Raw genomic sequence first — 17465 nt, 5'->3', positions numbered from 1 at the left:
CAGCTCCCCGGATTTTTCATGTGATAAATCGCAACCGATTTATCACATGTAAAATATGGCACATCAAGTGCCAAATGTTATCAAGCTCCCCCGGGGAGCTGCTGGGGAAGCTCAGGGTAAATCGGGGCTGACTTGTCCTTAGATATGGGGGCCTTAACATAGGGCGGGTTATCATTCTGACGGACAGTGGCTATCTGATCAAAGGGCTCTATAATTTCGCAGCGATCGGGTCTGAATAATCTCCTATGTTACTAGCAGTCATCACACTTGTGCTTTTGAGTGCTGTTAAGCTGGATACACACTATAAAGGCATGTACACATGATTCTATGTGGCTACTGTCAATACTGATTCAATATCAACAGCTGCCAGGAACCAGCATTGAACAGGAGGGAGGGTATGGTGGGAGGACAGCGCGTGGACAGGGAGGGGGGAAGCAGCAGGGAGCTGCCTTCAATCTGGAAGAGCAAAGCAGAAATAGACTTGCCAGGTAAATCTATTTCTGCTTTCAGTCCCGGTGCCACGCATCAAGATCCAATATGCATCGAAGGCAGTTATAACACTTCAGGGTCATTTTTTTATTCGATTTCACTTCTAAAAACAAAATCAAATTGAAAATGACCCTGAATCGAAGAGTGTGTACGGAGCATTAGATTATTTGTCCAATCTTTCTGGTGATGTTTGGGAGTAAATAACAGTTAACCATTTGCTTCCAAAAGTGGTGAATTTGTCAAAATAGGTCGTTCTGATACAACAAATGGATTTAACCAATTGATCATTCCTTCCTTCATTAATATTTCTCCAGTGCGTACACATAATCAGGGCTGACGTGTATTCTAGCAAGCTGGCAAATTCCCATGTCTCTGTTCCATAACACTGGTCAGGAGCAGGGTCATGGAGCCAGGTCTTAGTCCAAGGTTGTTTTCTTTCTCACATGCGAAATCCCAATATTTTGCTGCATGTGTGAAATGAGTATTACTGGGTTACTAAAAATTATTTTTATAAATTCTAACATCTGTACCCTCCAAGAGTGATGCATTTATCTCTGAAGCATTTTCTAAATTCTATGTCAGTGTTATGCCGACGGAGATCATAGTTACATAGCACTTCACAGATGACATACAGTAACAAGAACAGTTCATACTGCATGACATATACCTTATCCAACTATCTGATGAGTATATATTGATGGAATCAATGCACATAATTCATTATTGTACAAATAGATCACTGTTCAGACACAATCTAGCTCAATAAACAATGATAATCAACATGATATTCCTTGACAGCAGTTGTTGACTGAACAGGCCTCCGACTCTTGTGAATTTTGCAATATGTTGTTTTGTATATTTGAAAATCTAATATATATATATATATATATATATATATATATATATATATATATATATATATATATATATATATACACACATACAATATGCCTTGCCAACCTGTGGCTCTCCAGCTGTTGTAAAACTACATATCCCGGCATGCCTTGCCACCATTTTAGCAATCTCTAAAAGCAAAACTATGGCAGGGCATGCTGGGACTCATAGCTCTATAACAGCTGGAGAGCCGCGGGTTGGCCAGGCTTGCAATAGAACTTTGAAAATGTCCTGGAAATAATGAGTCCTGGGTAAAACAAAGGTGCAAGTGAAAAGGTTATATACAGGGCTAGCAAAAAATAAGTTATCCACTTCAGAGGCTATGAATTAGACACAATTGAAACTACAGATAATACAAATGATGCGCTAGCCGTTGTTAAATAAGTGTTTATATTATAAATTCGGCAAAAGGTAGCACACAATTATATGTTAAATGGGTTTATGCATAGTAATGTCCAATAACCTGCAAATAAATGTTTAATATGAGCAATATGGGGAAGGTGCACTATCCTGTATGAAAGTGATGTCCTGAAGTAAGCATATTACACATTTATGTGCAGGTTATTGGACATTACAGTGCACAGATGGGGCCGTTCTTAGCGTGTCCGCCAGTGCACCACACGCTGGCATCTGGCAGATGGTTATCCGCCGGACGTGTTGGTTTTCCATATAACTTACAGATAATTTTATATGTATATTTTACAACCTTAACTTGAAACCATCTCATGATCTTATTATCTTCAATCCAAAGTGAATTCCATTGATGCACATTAAGAGGTCTTATCACCACAGTGAGAAATTCCACTCAGAAATAAGCTGCAATTCTGCTTGAACATCTTTGGAGGATTAAATCCATTTGTGCATAAAGTATCCTGGCAAACTCATGACCCGATGATGTACTTTGATCAATGCTTGAAGTATTTCTACTGATTTTATGTAGTAGAAATGGGGGTCAGTGCTCGCGCTAAATACCTTTTGTTGCGAGGGAGCTGCTGGGCTGGAGTGGTCCAAACTCACAAACGTTAAGTGTAATCGCAGGTGGGTAACCTAGCGCTCACCTCTTATGTAACACAATGGTGTGTGTGGTAGGTATGGAATGAGAGAATAGACACAAAATATTCCTTTAAGAGGTTTATTGTGTTTATAGAAAATGATAAGTATCAGAATAAATAAGATAAAAGGCAATAGGGGTCCGTCTGGCCAAACCAGAAGCTGCTGCACGGTGATGATTAATGCAGCCTGGATGGTAGATGGGCTGAGGTGTTGCCGTAAGGGTGGAGGGGGGGGATTCCTCTGTGATAACGTCTCACCGAGTGAATGAAGGGTGGAGGGCAGGGGGCAGTGGCCAAGTCGTAATGCTCTCAAAGCACTAGATGATGTAAAAAAGCACAATGGTGAGTAAGAGCTGGCACTGGTAGTGAAAGTATCTGGAAGTGTCTGTGTCACAGATTAAATGTCCGATGCGAGATGCGACAGTCTGAATGGGAGGTCAAGGTGAGAGGGTGAGTGTCGCCGGGGGCTGGCGTCCCTAACCGCCCGGTGATACACTCAGCTCTTACCCGATACCTGGTGTTCCTTGGTCCCTCGCCGCAGGTCTGTCGGGATGTCTCCGGTGCGTGCTATCGCAGCCGGAAGCAGTAACTCACTGCTCAACGGCGTCTTCCGTCACTTCCGGGTTCAGCTGGAGAGCGTGCACCCGGAGTGTCGGTGTCAGCCGGAGCTGTGCAGTCTCAACTCCTGTAGTGGAGGAGACCTGGGGATGGAAGTGAAGATAGTATGTGGCTGTAGCCAACGCGTTTCGGCCGCCTTTGGCCTTTTTCAAGGATGCCTGTGTGTAATCGTGGAGTGGGTTAAATAGGACGTTAGGTCCCGCCTCCATTGATTTGATAGGTGAACCTGTGTAACAACACCACCTGTGTAACAACAGACTTCACCTATCAAATCAATGGAGGCGGGACCTAACGTTCTATTTAACCCACTCCACGATTACACACAGGCATCCTTGAAAAAGGCCAAAGGCGGCCGAAACGCGTTGGCTACAGCCACATACTATCTTCACTTCCATCCCCAGGTCTCCTCCACTACAGGAGTTGAGACTGCACAGCTCCGGCTGACACCGACACTCCGGGTGCACGCTCTCCAGCTGAACCCGGAAGTGATGGAAGACGCCGTTGAGCAGTGAGTTACTGCTTCCGGCTGCGATAGCACGCACCGGAGACATCCCGACAGACCTGCGGCGAGGGACCAAGGAACACCAGGTATCGGGTAAGAGCTGAGTGTATCACCGGGCGGTTAGGGACGCCAGCCCCCGGCGACACTCACCCTCTCACCTTGACCTCCCATTCAGACTGTCGCATCTCGCATCGGACATTTAATCTGTGACACAGACACTTCCAGATACTTTCACTACCAGTGCCAGCTCTTACTCACCATTGTGCTTTTTTACATCATCTAGTGCTTTGAGTGCATTACGACTTGGCCACTGCCCCCTGCCCTCCACCCATCATTCACTCGGTGAGACGTTATCACAGAGGAATCCCCCCCCCTCCACCCTTACGGCAACACCTCAGCCCATCTACCATCCAGGCTGCATTAATCATCACCGTGCAGCAGCTTCTGGTTTGGCCAGACGGACCCCTATTGCCTTTTATCTTTATTTATTCTGATACTTATCATTTTCTATAAACACAATAAACCTCTTAAAGGAATATTTCGTGTCTATTCTCTCATTCCATACCTACCACACACACCATTGTGTTACATAAGAGGTGAGCGCTAGGTTACCCACCTGCGATTACTGATTTTATGTGGCAGATTTAGCACACGGTTGTAAATTAGATTTTTTTTATCAGCACTTTGGGCCTAATGGGGAACATCAACTCCTAGGGTACGTAGAATGGGGCAGCAGTAGCAACACTGGCACGATGGTTCTCTACATACATGATCACAGCTGAAGGCAGGTACATGCCTTGAAATGGCCAGGAAAAGACTGCGTTTTTACCGCCACTCCTTAAGCTTTTATGAAATACGGTCCCTCGGTCGACATGCATTAGGTCAACAGGGCTTAGGTTGACACCTGAAATAGGTTGATATGACTAAGGTCGACAGGGTTGGAAGGTCAACACAAGCATTGACAGACAAAAGGTCAACATGAGTTTTTTAAGCAGTCAGGCAGTATTTCATGCCCTACCATCCACTACGGCGTGGTGGGAGAATAAAAGTGTGCCGAGCATAGCGACACCCCATTCTCAGAGCTGGGCGAGCGCAATAAGCCATGTAAGGGGACGCAGTATACTTTGACGCTGTCCACGTCGCCATTCAGGACATGAAAAAAAACTTACAAACCTCATGTTGACTTTCTCTGTCAGCCTAATGCTTGTGTCAACCTTGGCAAATACCCACCTTTACATATACATTTGTAAAAACGATTATAGATGACTTATAGAATGCATATCCCTGAATATACCTTCTGAATGATGTCTCACTAGGGTGCTAAACCATAAACCGTTATAGGCAATCTACTACCTTACAGTCGGTGAGTAAGGTATGCAACCGGTCCACCCACTGATAAAGATCCCAATACAGGTGTCCTCTCACCGGATCAGTGGGGAGTAAGGTACGCCCGTCCTTTACGGATAAAGAAATTGCTACAAGTGTTCTCCCACCTTTTGGGTAAATCATAAGCGGGGTTTGTCCAAAAGGTGCATCGTTCTTTTAAAAAAGAAAAAGGGGGCATTACAAGTGTATGATACCTATATAATTGGTTACCACACATTGGAGGGGCTACTGAGCAATATTGATGGCAATAACTTCTAGTGTGTATGCATAATATCTTTAATTACTCATACATGCTCATTATTAAAGATCTTGACATCTTCCAGACATGCAGGAAAATCTGCCAATATTGCTCATGCACGCATCGTTCAGTGTGGATGCACAATATCTTTCATGATCAGCTCAAGGGAAATTGTTCACCCATATCTTTAGTCTTTCATATCTTCTAGTGTGTATGGGCCTTAAATTGGCCAATTTGTGTCTGTTTTCCATGTTCAGTAGCAAACAGTCAATTGTCATCTGCTCCCCAAAATTTCCAGGTTTTCATTCCAACCAGATTGGGAAGAAATATTCAGTTACCTTACCTTGATTAGGCACCTCACAATTTCCTGGGGTCCTAAAAGAAACCTTTATATGCCTTCATACCTATGCATTCTGTGAGTTGGGGTATGCCTATTAAGTGGCCCTTGTAATAGTACATTTAAAAGATACCTTCATAAACGTCCCACTACACCTTGAATGGCGAGTGAGGTATGTGGTTTCAAGATCAATACCTACCTTATTCAACTCCATTCTACACATTGTTGTCTTCACATACCATGGAGTACGTTCCAAAAAGAACTAAGTCACATCTTGATCCACGAAGAACACTGCACCACTTAGATGAAAAGAAACCACTATGTCTGAGAACACATAACCTTGGAGTGAGTTGGGTACACCCAACATCCTTACTTCACCTTGAACAGAATATCTGTATAGACTAATTTTCTACTAATCATATGTTTATTTCATATTATGTACACTGAGACATTACCATTTGAAGTCACCAGAAGGACATCTTACACATAGGAATCCTATAAGGACTAATATTTATCATCATGTTATGCACCTCCTGAGTCTCTTCATAATTTCAAACTTTAAGTTATAAGTTTGTGTTAAAATGGAATGACATAGCAATTCCCTGCAGTGTGTGCGACCTGAGCAAGTTCATTTTAACAGCTGCATTTTACTACAGCTTTCTACTTGATATAACCAAAAAAAAAAAAAAAAAACACAAGGATGCCTTATTTACATGACTTCTTATGTCCAACTCCCCACAGACTGAAATAAAATCTTACGGAAATACAGATAGTTCAATTGTGACAGCAGGAAGGTTAAAAAAAACAAAAAAAACCACCCTCAGTATCAAGTTTTCAATGCCCTGAAATTAACTAATCAAACCACATTGTAAAATGCGGAGGAATATATATATATAATAAGGGACACCTATCTTCGTTCGCTGGAGAATAGTTTTATAAATTCATTTGGCCTTTCCACCTATTTGTAGACCAATTGCAACACCACAGGTGGGAGGAAAACGCCCAACACGTCAACCCATAGTAGTGATCAATAAAGTTATATGAGGGACTAGCGGAGATACATGGCATTGCTCAATTATGCCGTGTTCACACTGCAAGTGTGAATGCGGCTTTTACCCTGCATTTTAATGCCTGGGACTGCGGCACCAGACCCCGTTCTCACTGCTAAGGCAAATTCCCGGGTGAAGCAGTTCTACTCGGTAATTTGCCTTGTTACAGATTTTTTTGCAGTGTGAACGGTTCGACCCGTGTCTGCATACCCAGATCTCAAACACAGGTAGAAAGGGTTGGAGACCCGGGAATTTTGACACTGGTTGGCCCGTTCACACTGAAAAAAAACCTGTGTTAAAAGGCAAAATTACTGGGTCGACATGCTAGACCCGCGAATTTACCTTGCAGTGGGAACAGGGTATTAGCAGTACTTGAACGTTATCCTTTTGTTTTAAGCTTCACCGCTCACCATGCCAAGGTGTCACCGGCATACACCTGTCTGAGATGGGTCCCCAGATCCATTTTTATATACATATATAGGATTAGTAAAGAGATTGCCAGTTACAAATAGCTTTATTAAACAAATTTAAAACATGGTATTTCAGCAGTTACATAACCAAAACAATAATAATAAAAAAAAAATACAAAATCCCATCTGGTTATCGCCGTTTTTGGAAGATATTTCCTCGACCCATTCCACGTCCTCTGCCTCTTGCTGCCACTAAAAATAAAAAATAAGAAGTCAGTCAAAAAGGAAACCGATATATAATTTTATTTGCAATCTGCCACACCTAAAATTAAGGTGCTGTATTTAAAACAAATGCAGTGCAAAGAAGCATTTTAATCAACGTAAATACCATGCCTTTCAATGGCTAGATCCCCTATATAATTAACTTCCAGAAAATGCCTATTCAGCAGTGTCTGAGAGGGGAGGGGGGAGGTTGAGTTCCAGGATCATTGTCAGCCAGAAGTCAATGTTTCACCTGTTGGCGAAAAGTGGGTGTGTCTGCAAAAACGGCCATGGATTGTCGAAAAACAGCCATTAATTCGATAATCCACGGCCGTTCCTGAAAAAACAGATCCAACTTGTTTTAAAGTCAGATCTGTTTTGTCTAAATCCACCTTCAAAGCTGTTGGAAATACCGCCCTTAAATGAACAACTTTCCCTTTATCTTACACTTTTGAACTAACAAAAAAAAAAAAAAAAAAAAACACAGCCACTGAACATGATCAAGTGCAGCTGCTCTGGTATCTTTTGTGCCCTCTGCCACCAACACCTGGCAAGCAAGATGGGAAGTCTTTTTGCAGCTAAGCAACGGTTATACAAGATGTGACGGCACCATTTCCCTCATTCATTAATACGCTGTAAGTGGACCTTACCTTGGGCTTTGAGAATGGCCGCTTTTCCCCTTCCAGCCCCTGAGCCTTGATTTTTATTCTTCATGCTCTTTAACATTGGAGCATTTTTCAACATGTCTGGAAGAATGAGAAAACGTATTTTGCTTCCTCTAATGTAGACCTGCTCAAGCTGTGCCACTCTGCCATCTCTGTAGGTCACTGTGATGTTTGACATCTGAAAAAAGACAGTTACACAATTAAGAGAAAAACAAATCACTTGAAAAAATACAAGCATTACATACTTTGCACGCCAAGGCTTACTTTTACAGGGTCTCATTTGATGAGGTAAAGATTGCTGTAGTGACTGTCACGGTCACTACAGCAACCTTTACCTCACCAGTGGATTGGTAACTCTAATATTCATAAATTCTTTATCTAGTTGGATCCTCTAATTGTGACCAGTGTAAAATACCAGCTATTATGCTAGCTAAATGTATTTGCACTCTGATTATTTTAGGTTTTATATTCATATGTATGAAGTTATTAAAAATTACTAATTCTTGACCACAGTCTTGTAAACGTTTTATTCAGCCAGCGCTGGCACTTATATTTTCTCTTCAGCCTCTTTGGGGTGTGACAACCCTGGTGTCAGCAGCTGTTTGCACAACACACATCATTTCCAATTGTTTCACCCCACAAATAAACCCGGACCAGAAATAGTACAAAAGGCAGAAATCCTGTCTGTAGAACACAGATCTCATTTTATTGAAATTACCTTGGGATGATAGAACTATACTGACATCTAGAGTTACACATGTAAAATGGTTATGTGAAAATAACGTCACTGACATCTAGTGTTGTAAGTGGGAACAGGATGCCAGAGATATGAACAGGTCCGATCTCTGACTGGAATGTGAATGGCACCGTGGATCAGATCGAACATCAAACACATGCGATTTGGCCACTTCTCACCACATTTCTCAGCCTGATCAGTCGTAATCAGGTTAAGTACATTTTAACTCCATTAGCTTTCTCTGTATTTTGTGCACCCACACTGCTGAATTCTTATTTTCATCTGCTCAAAGCCATGCTGTAGCTCATTAACGGTCAGGCATCTCAACAGTTGTTTCCTTCTTTACTACAAAACTACAGTACCACTTAAGAAAATATTTGACTTTAGGGAATGTTACTGTGCAAGTGTATGTGCACCAGGGCACTTAGGAGGAGCCTGAAGAAAGTCCTGCAATCATGAATGGGAGAATGCATAAGATCTGTGCTTCTAGTCCGCATTTATTACAGAGTGGAGAGGTCGGGTCAGTGATCACGCTCAGTGAAAAAATGTGTCCCGGGGACCATCCACTTTGGGGTCCTGCTTCGCTGTTTCTGGGTTACACCACATATTATGATTTTTGAGCCATTCCACACTACAATGCCTCTTTGGGGACAGAAGAAATTGTGGAATGAAAAAGAAAAGCAAAAAAGAGGAAGAGAGGGCTAAATGGAATTAGAGAGGCGTGACAGGCAAAGGGGGAGAAGAGGGAAGGTGTCAGAAAGGAGAAAGACGAGAGTATATCAGGGAGGGGAAGTGAAGAGGGGGTGTCAGAGAAAGGGGTGAGAGAAAGGGTTCCAGCTACAGGGGACGGTCAGAGAGGGAGAAAAGAGTGAAGTGTAGGGTAAGAGGTAGAGAGCAGAGAGAAATAAAGAGTGAGGTGAGATGGGGGGGGGGGGGGGGGGTTTGAGAGGGGGACAGGGGAAGTGACGAGACAGCAGAGGAGAGTGACAGAAGGGCTGGGTCGAGTGCACGAGATAGAATAGGAGAACGAAATAGCGGAAAGATGGGGGTAGGAGAAAGGTTAGAGGGAGAGATATGAGAGGGTTAGAGGGGTAATGGGTAGCGAGATGAAAGGGGATGAGGGGACAGGCGGCAAGAAGTGATGGGGAGCAAGAGGCGGCAAGAAGTGATGGGGGTTGAGGTGAAGGGGTGATGTGACTGGTGGCGTGAGGAGACAGGTGATGTGACCTATGTTGGTAAGCGAAAGTGAGGTGACGTGTGGTGAGGTGTGAAAGGGAAGCGGTTGAGGTGCTCTCCTGTAAGCGCTGTGGAGCAGTGGAAGTAGAGGACAGGACAGCCAGAGCCAGGTACCAGCACAAAGGACATCAGGCACAGTGGAGCAGCAATTGGGAGAGGCTGAAAGTGCGGGGGAGCAGAGATGGCAGCGGTGGCCACCGGCGTTTTTACCCCTGTTCTGATCGGAGCTGCGAGCAATAACGGCTGTACATCAGGCACTCCAGGCAGCACATCACCCCGGATTCTCTCCAGTGTCTGTGGCCATGGGGTCCGCTAGGGTGTACTGCTAAGCCATACTGCAGAACATAGCACATGGCTCAAACAGGACAGGGGCCCACTGCTGACCAAATCTGACTGACCTTTCCACTGGCTGTAGTTGAGTACGTTGCCGGGGGAACCACTCGGAGTCCCGGGTCCCAAATTTGGAGTAAAATACGTGCTATAGCATTCAATATAAAATACTTCTACTTGCATATAAAGCCATTACTCTAAATAAACCAACTTATATCTCTTCGCTTATCTTAAAATATATCCCCACCCGACCTCTTCACTCTGCACAAGATCTGAGTCTCTCATCCACACTCATTACTTGCGCCCACTTACACTTATAGGATTTTGGTCGGGCAGCACCCACCCTATGGAATGCCCTGACTCACACACCCACAGTAAGACTCTCCTCTAGCCTTCAAACTTTCAAGCAAGCTTATATTCAGGACCCCCCCCCCCCCCCCCACACACACACACACACACACACAACCTCCAGTAGCATTTATATCTAATTGCATCCCATCAGTCTTGTAATCTGATGGGACTGCCATGCTATTGAATTCTAGGCTTATGTATCCCTCCTATTATCCCTATAGATTGTAAGCAGGGCCCTCCTACCTACATGTCAGTTTGCATCTACCCAGTTTGTTTAATCACTGTTTCAAATTGTAAATCCCAATGGAATATGCTGCGCTATATAAGATACTAAATAAAGCAAATATTTGTGAACCCTGCAGGTTGGGAGGGGATCCGGTCAGGATGCCAGTGTTCAATATAATGACGGCAGCATTTCAACTGACAAAAGACCAGAGCCTCAACAGGATAAGGATGCAGACACCAGAATCTCGATTGGTAAGTAGGCAGGCAAGGTGGCGTTATGTTTAGGCACTAAGTTATGCTGCGTGGCATGGGGGTTAGGTTTAGGCACTAGTGGGGTCAGTTAGTGAGGCTGTCTCAAGAGAGGGTTACATTTTTACATTTAACGGGGGCTGTTAGGGTACATACAGCGCTCCTCACTGGATTCTACTTATCAGGATGCCGGGGTTGGTCTTTTGACTGCCAGGATAGTGTATGTATCCAGTTTAGGTATTCAGGGAATAAGTATAGAGATGTATGTTGGGTAGTGTGGTTAATAGCCTTACATGTGAATAATAAGTATTTTATTTTGAATACAGGTAACCAATGGAGGGACGGAGCAGATCAGCAGACAATGAACAGTTGGGAGTGTAAAGTCTGCCTTGTAGCTGCATCCCAAAAAAAGCATTAGGCTGCTTTGGGTAAGATACTTTTACAATCATGAAAGTCATAATGAGCACATGGATAGGTTTTTGATGCATACTCTACCACTGTTATGGTGACACAGTTCAGAAGTAGAACCTGTTAATATAAAATCAGCCCCAACATTGTAGAAGGGATGAGACCTACCTGGCAATTCATGTTATCCTCGGCCTCAATCAGCTTGCCCCTGTACACCTCGCCAGTGTTGGTCTCGCAGGTGACAATGTGCCCCTCTGCTTCATGCAGCACTTTGATGGGTACGCCGATAGACATGGTGACTGGTTCAGGATATCAAGCTATAAAGAAGCGAAATTAAGTCAGCAGCACACAAACCAGCAGTCACCTCCCACCGCCGTATACGCTCAGCGCGGCCACAGAGCACGGACAAGCGTTGTCTATGGCAGACAGCACAGGCTTACTGTAGTGCACAATGCGCCACGTTATCCCAACTACACGCCGTGCAGTTAGCAGGCAGAGCAGCCCCTCCCGCCCAGGCTGTGGCACCGGCCCCGCCGCTCTGTAACCCCAGAACACCAGCTCTCACCTACTCGTGCGACAACCGGCCTGCGATCGAATGGCGTCCCGCTCACCCCACAATGCACCGTAGACAGGAAGCGGAAAGGCGCCTCACACTTTATTTCCTGTGAGAAGAGGAGTAACCGCCGAAGGGAAAAGGGGAAGCGTTGCAAGGTTCCGGGCCTATAACGTTGTTTCGCATTTACTGATATCTGAACTTAGTAACTTTGGTCATGTGGTCCAAATAGGGATGGTCATTGGAAGACTACCATCAAATAAAGGGTGGGCGGTACTTGTTTCCTAGAACGGCCACAATCGTGAGTGATCGTGGCTCTTAATTAAGGGACACGATCCTCACGATGTGGCCGATTTTTTACAATTTTTTCACTTTGAATGACAGAAATCGGGTCAATCGGTCGGTCGCGACCAATTAAAATCGGCCGCGATGCGACCGACCGATTCACCCGATTTTTCCATAGACTTCAATGTTAAAAAATCTTTTAACATTGAAATCGGGAGGATCGCGTTGGTCTTGTGCCATTATAATGGCACAAGATTAGATGGACTTGATTAAGTCCATCTCACATAGGGAAAAATGATAAAAAAGGTGAAATGGGCCAATATGACCCATTTCACATTTTTTATGTGCCCGCCATGACCCCACGATAGACGTCAACCCGAAGCGTGGCGAGCGCAGCGAGCCCGCGAGGGGCGGCGGTACGCGTCCTCCGACCTTTTCATTCCCCTACTATCCACGTCGGCGTGGAGTTGAGAATATATAGTGTGGCGAGCGCAGCGAGCCACCGAGCCCGAAGCGTGGCGAGCACAGCGAGCCCCGCGAGGGGACGCGTATACCTGTGAAGTTATACGCGTCCCCTCGCGGGGCTCGCTGCGCTCGCCACGCTTCGGGCTCGGTGGCTCGCTGCGCTCGCCACACTATATATTCTCAACTCCACGCCGACGTGGATAGTAGGGGAATGAAAAGGTCGGAGGACGCGCACCGCCGCCCCTCGCGGGCTCGCTGCGCTCGCCACGCTTCGGGTTGACGTCTATCGTGGGGTCTAGCCCACTTAGTAACATTTGGGGGGGCAATACCTGTGAAGTTATACGCGTGCGCTCGCCACGCTTCGGGCTCGGTGGCTCGCTGCGCTCGCCACACTATTATATTCTCACACCACGCCCTAGTGGATAGTAGGGCATGAAAAGGTCGGAGGACGCGTACCGCCGCCCCTCGCGGGCTCGCTGCGCTCGCCACGCTTCGGGTTGGCGTCGATCGTGGGGTGGCGTCAAAAATTGGGGGGGACATTTAAGGGTTAATTGGGCCTAATTCAGGGTTAATATGGCCAAATCGGGTCAATTGAGCCATTTAACAGTGAAATCGCGGTCAATCAGCCTTTTTAACATTGTTCCCTATGGGAAAATCGCGGTGATCGCGGTCATCGCGGGCATCGCGACCATCCAATTTTACCCGCGATGACCGCGATCACCGCGATTTTTACCCCCGATCACCGCGATTTTGATCGTGGGCGCCCAGATAGGAAACAAGTACCAAATGATTCATTTGATTCATGTGATTTGCGCAAGCGCAGACATCTGCACCATGACAGCGCAGGATTACAAAGAAAAGAGAGCCAGTGGGCGCCTTCTGTACACTAAAAAGATTTAATCGATATACACATAGATACAATACACAAAACACAGATTACATATGACGAATAGTATGCATGCATGCAAACAGAATAAAAATGTATATTCTGTATAGAGATATTCTAAAAATTGAGAAAAATAATAAAAATGAAAAAATGGATATAAAAACTGAACTGCAGCAAATATTTACCAAGTCCTGATTGGATGGTGTAGGGGCCAATATTTATAGTCCCATCACGGGTTCAGACCTCTCCAGAGTTATAATAGGAAGAGCTGTATAATAATGTGCAGAACGAGACGGGTTAATCACCTCTTGCCGCTCACTATTTGGATGCCTGATAGTTGTTAGTGGCACCTGTGTTGTAAATAGCACTTATTCACGCAAGAGTGACACTTCAAATCTTGTGTTAGACAGGGCTGAATAGTTGTCACTACAGCATCCCCTGGTTTTACCTTTCCACTGGAAATAGGCTTGCACCTCAGTTGTAATCCGCCGGCGTCTGCCGTACCACCTCTGTTGCCGGCGTCTGCCGCGCCGCCTCTGTTGTTTGCGGTCGGCTGGGGTGATGTGTATCACAGTGGATGAAGGTACCCACTTGCGGGGATCAGGTCCTTGTAGGGCAGCGTGATTAGAGACCCGGAAACAGGCTTGCGCCTCAGTTGGTAAATTACCGGCGTCTATCGTGCCGCTTCTATTGTCGGCGTCTGCCGCACCGCTTCTGATGTCTGCGGACGGCTGCAGTGGTCAGTGTCACAGTAGTGGAAGATACCCTCTTGCGAGGATCAGGTCCTTTATAAGTGAACGTGACTTGGAGGCCGTAGGTTAGTGTCGGTCAAAAAGCACAGCGGCAGTGATGTGCCCGTCGGGTCCTAGTCTGCAGTGGCTTTTTCAATTCCTGAATTGAAAAAGCCACCTGAGCGTGGCGAAACTAGTTTTCTTGAGGAGTCACTTACTGAACACTGCAGCCTAGGACCCGACGGGCACATCACTGCGGCTGTGCTTTTTGACCGACACTAACCTACGGCCTCCAAGTCACGTTCACTTATAAAGGACCTGATCCTCGCAAGAGGGTATCTTCCACGCCCTTTATCTGAGACCACACCCACTATGTAGCTCCACACATTTGTTGTCAGGCTAGGCAGGTCCCGAGTTAGGGCTGACAAATTTTGGGAGGTATGGACCCAGTATTCCCAACCTCAGTCCTCAAGATGAACTTAAGGTGCATACACACTGGCCGATATAGCAGGGTTGCCTACCCTCCCAGATTGGCCTGGAGGGTCCTGGAAATCGGGTCCCCCTCCCGGCCCCCCGGAAAGGTGGTCAATCCTCCCGGATTCTGCCTCACCCTCCGGATCTCCCCTGCAGCTGCCAGGCAGCATTGTTGAATTGAATGGCCGATATATCGCCCAGCACCTTTAAGCTTGGTTCATACCTAAAGATTTATTTGTCCAATATGTCTGGTGGAAACAAAAATCTGGTAATATATGAGAGCAAAGGACAATCAACCAGTTACTCCCAAATGCTGGAAAGCAGACAATAGTCATTCAGACAAATTGGTTAAAGAATCTGATTTAACAAATGTGTCCAAACAATAATTTTATCTATTTTCCAGCATCTGGGAGCAAATGGTTTATAGTCCCATTTTTGTTCCAACCAGATTGGACAGATAAATCTGTCTGTGTGTACCCAGCTTAATCTGTCTGATGGAAACACAAATCTGGTAATATATGGGAGCAAAGGACATTCAGCCATTTGCTCCCTAACACTGGAAAACAGACAGTGGTTGTTCAAACAAATTGTTTAAATCTGTTTGAAACTTATCAAAACAACCATTTTTGGGGCCTAATTCAGACTGGATACCAAAGCACTTTTTTTTTCTCTTATGCGCAAAACCATGTGCACTACAGGTTGGGCAGATGTAAAATGTGCAGAGATAGTTAGATTTGAGTGAGGTGTGTTCAAACTGAAATCTAAATTGCAGTATAATAATAAAGCATGGTTGCCTACCTGACCCTACCTGGTTGCCATCACCTGTGGTGAGCTAGTTAATTTATAAGAAAGGTGTTTCTAACCCAAATCTAACTCACTCTGCACATTGCATCTGCCCCACCTGTAGTGCACATGGCTTTGTCCATTAGAGAGAATTTGCTTTTGCTAGTGAACCAGAATCAGACCCAACGTTCCAGTCAGGTATAACAGCTATATATACAGCCTGAGGGGATTTAGAGTATGGGGAAAATGTAATAGGATGAGAGATTCAGAAAGTGAGAGATTTGGTAAGAAATCTCCATTTTGTTTAAAGCGGCAATCATTTACGCTGCAAAACCAGTTTGAGTTTGAAGTGTAATGATTGCTTCTTTAAAAAAACTGGAGATTTCTTATCAAATCTCTCACTTTCTGAATCTCTCATCCTATTAACTGTCACCCTATGTCTGTGCACAGCCTGCTAGATGTCAACAGCTACTACTTTCCGCTAGCGTGTGCCGCTATGATAGTAATTTGTGCTTTGACAGAGTAGTTGTTGTCATGTGCGCTTGCCATAATATTCCTTTAATGATTTACACAGGGTCTGTGCCTGAATAGAACAAGAAGAAATGTAGACTTGATTTCAGGCAGCAACAGAACCTGCAGACATATAGCTTTGTAGAAAGATGGTCTCCATTCTTACGGGGTGCATTCTGCCTTCCACAGCATGACCCTCGCTAGTGATATGCATGGGAGAGTGCCAAATTCCTTCTTAGATGGACAAAACCATGGGCCTTATTTTGGTTCATTCTTTCTGACAAAATCCTTCTTAGATGGGCAAAACCATGTGCACTGCAGGTGGGGCATATGTAACATGTGCAGAGAGAATTAGATTTGGGTGGGGTTTTACTTCAAAGTGAGATCTATATTGCAGTGTAAAAATAAAGCAGCCAGTATTTACCCTGCACAGAAACAAAATTACTCACCCAAATGATAATCTAATTCTCTCTGCACATGTTACATCTGCCCCCCCCCCCTGCAGTGCACATGGTTTTGTCCATCTAAGAAGGATTTTGTCAGAAAGAATGAACCAAAATAAGGCCCCATGTGCACTGCAGGTGGGGTAGATGTTACTTTTGCAGAGAGAGTTACATTTGGGTGGGGTTTTACTGCAAAGTGAGATCTATATCGCAGTGTAAAAATAAAGCAGTTAGTATTTTCCCTGCACAGAAACAATATAACTCACCCAAATCTAATTCTCTCTGCACATTTTACATCTGGTGAGTGCTGCTGCTGCGCACTTCCGCATCATCGCCGGGAGCTGGTTATACCAGCAGATGAGCGGCGTTGAGGCAGGGGGAAAGCCGCTCAGTGTGTATGCACTGAGCGGCTTTCCCCGTAGCGATGATTGACATCATCGCTGTCCATACACGCTGGGCATAGTCGCCCAGTGTGTATGGACCTTTAGGCACATTTATGAGTTATCTCGGGTAAGAGCCTGGTCATATATGAATGTGTGCTACTCCTCTATTAGTGACACCTATTTCTATCATTTTGCTTTATTTAATTGGAAAGCTTTGAGCATCTGTAGTAATGTCCATTATCGTGGGCCTGATTCATGCAAACCTAGTGGTGCTGGGGAAAAAATTCTGATATTATACAGTTACAGTGACAAGAGTCAAAAGGTTTGGGAACCATTGACCTAGAGCACGATGCCAGGCTACACAATAATGCTAGTGAATTACAGTAGGTCTCAGAGCCCCACAATGCACAGTGCACACTTCTGTATCTGTCCGTATTGGCCAACATCAATTTCCGCAAATGCTCGATTATCGCCCCCTGCACGCGCAGCTTCCCTCCCACTTCACTGCAACCCGCA

The 17465-nt window shown here is 45.0% G+C and overlaps 1 protein-coding gene across 2 annotated transcripts; it reads right to left on the bottom strand.

The window, feature by feature from the left end:
* Positions 1-7060: 7060 nt before the first annotated feature.
* SNRPD3 (small nuclear ribonucleoprotein D3 polypeptide) lies at positions 7061-12158 on the bottom strand. Of its 2 annotated transcripts, none has more exons than XM_083148151.1 (4): positions 12002-12158; positions 11605-11753; positions 7887-8079; positions 7061-7227 (listed from the first exon to the last, which is right to left on the bottom strand). In XM_083148151.1, the coding sequence occupies exons 2-4, from the start codon at positions 11728-11730 to the stop codon at positions 7166-7168; spliced, it is 381 nt and encodes a 126-aa protein (XP_083004277.1). In that variant the 5' UTR covers positions 11731-11753; positions 12002-12158; the 3' UTR covers positions 7061-7165. The 2 variants fall into 2 exon arrangements, with proteins under 2 accessions (XP_083004277.1, XP_083004285.1); XM_083148159.1 differs by having other exon boundaries at positions 12006-12158.
* Between the last annotated feature and the right edge of the window lie 5307 nt (positions 12159-17465).

This window comes from Crinia signifera, chromosome 1 (genome assembly GCF_055691185.1).
Source record: "Crinia signifera chromosome 1, ASM5569118v1, whole genome shotgun sequence".
NCBI lineage: Eukaryota > Metazoa > Chordata > Amphibia > Anura > Myobatrachidae > Crinia > Crinia signifera.
The sequence above is the reverse complement of the archived record's forward strand: the minus strand, read 5'-3'. Positions and strand labels throughout refer to the sequence as shown.

Bases quoted from the DNA above. Each gene is read 5' to 3' on its own strand.
- SNRPD3 (XM_083148151.1), bottom strand. From the start codon at position 11,730: ATGTCTATCGGCGTACCCATCAAAGTGCTGCATGAAGCAGAGGGGCAC. The intron at 8,080-11,604 runs GTAGGTCTCATC...GTCTTTTTTCAG, and splicing joins AGGATAACATGAATTGCCAG to ATGTCAAACATCACAGTGAC. The intron at 7,228-7,886 runs GTAAGGTCCACT...TTTTATTTTTAG, and splicing joins GGCCATTCTCAAAGCCCAAG to TGGCAGCAAGAGGCAGAGGA.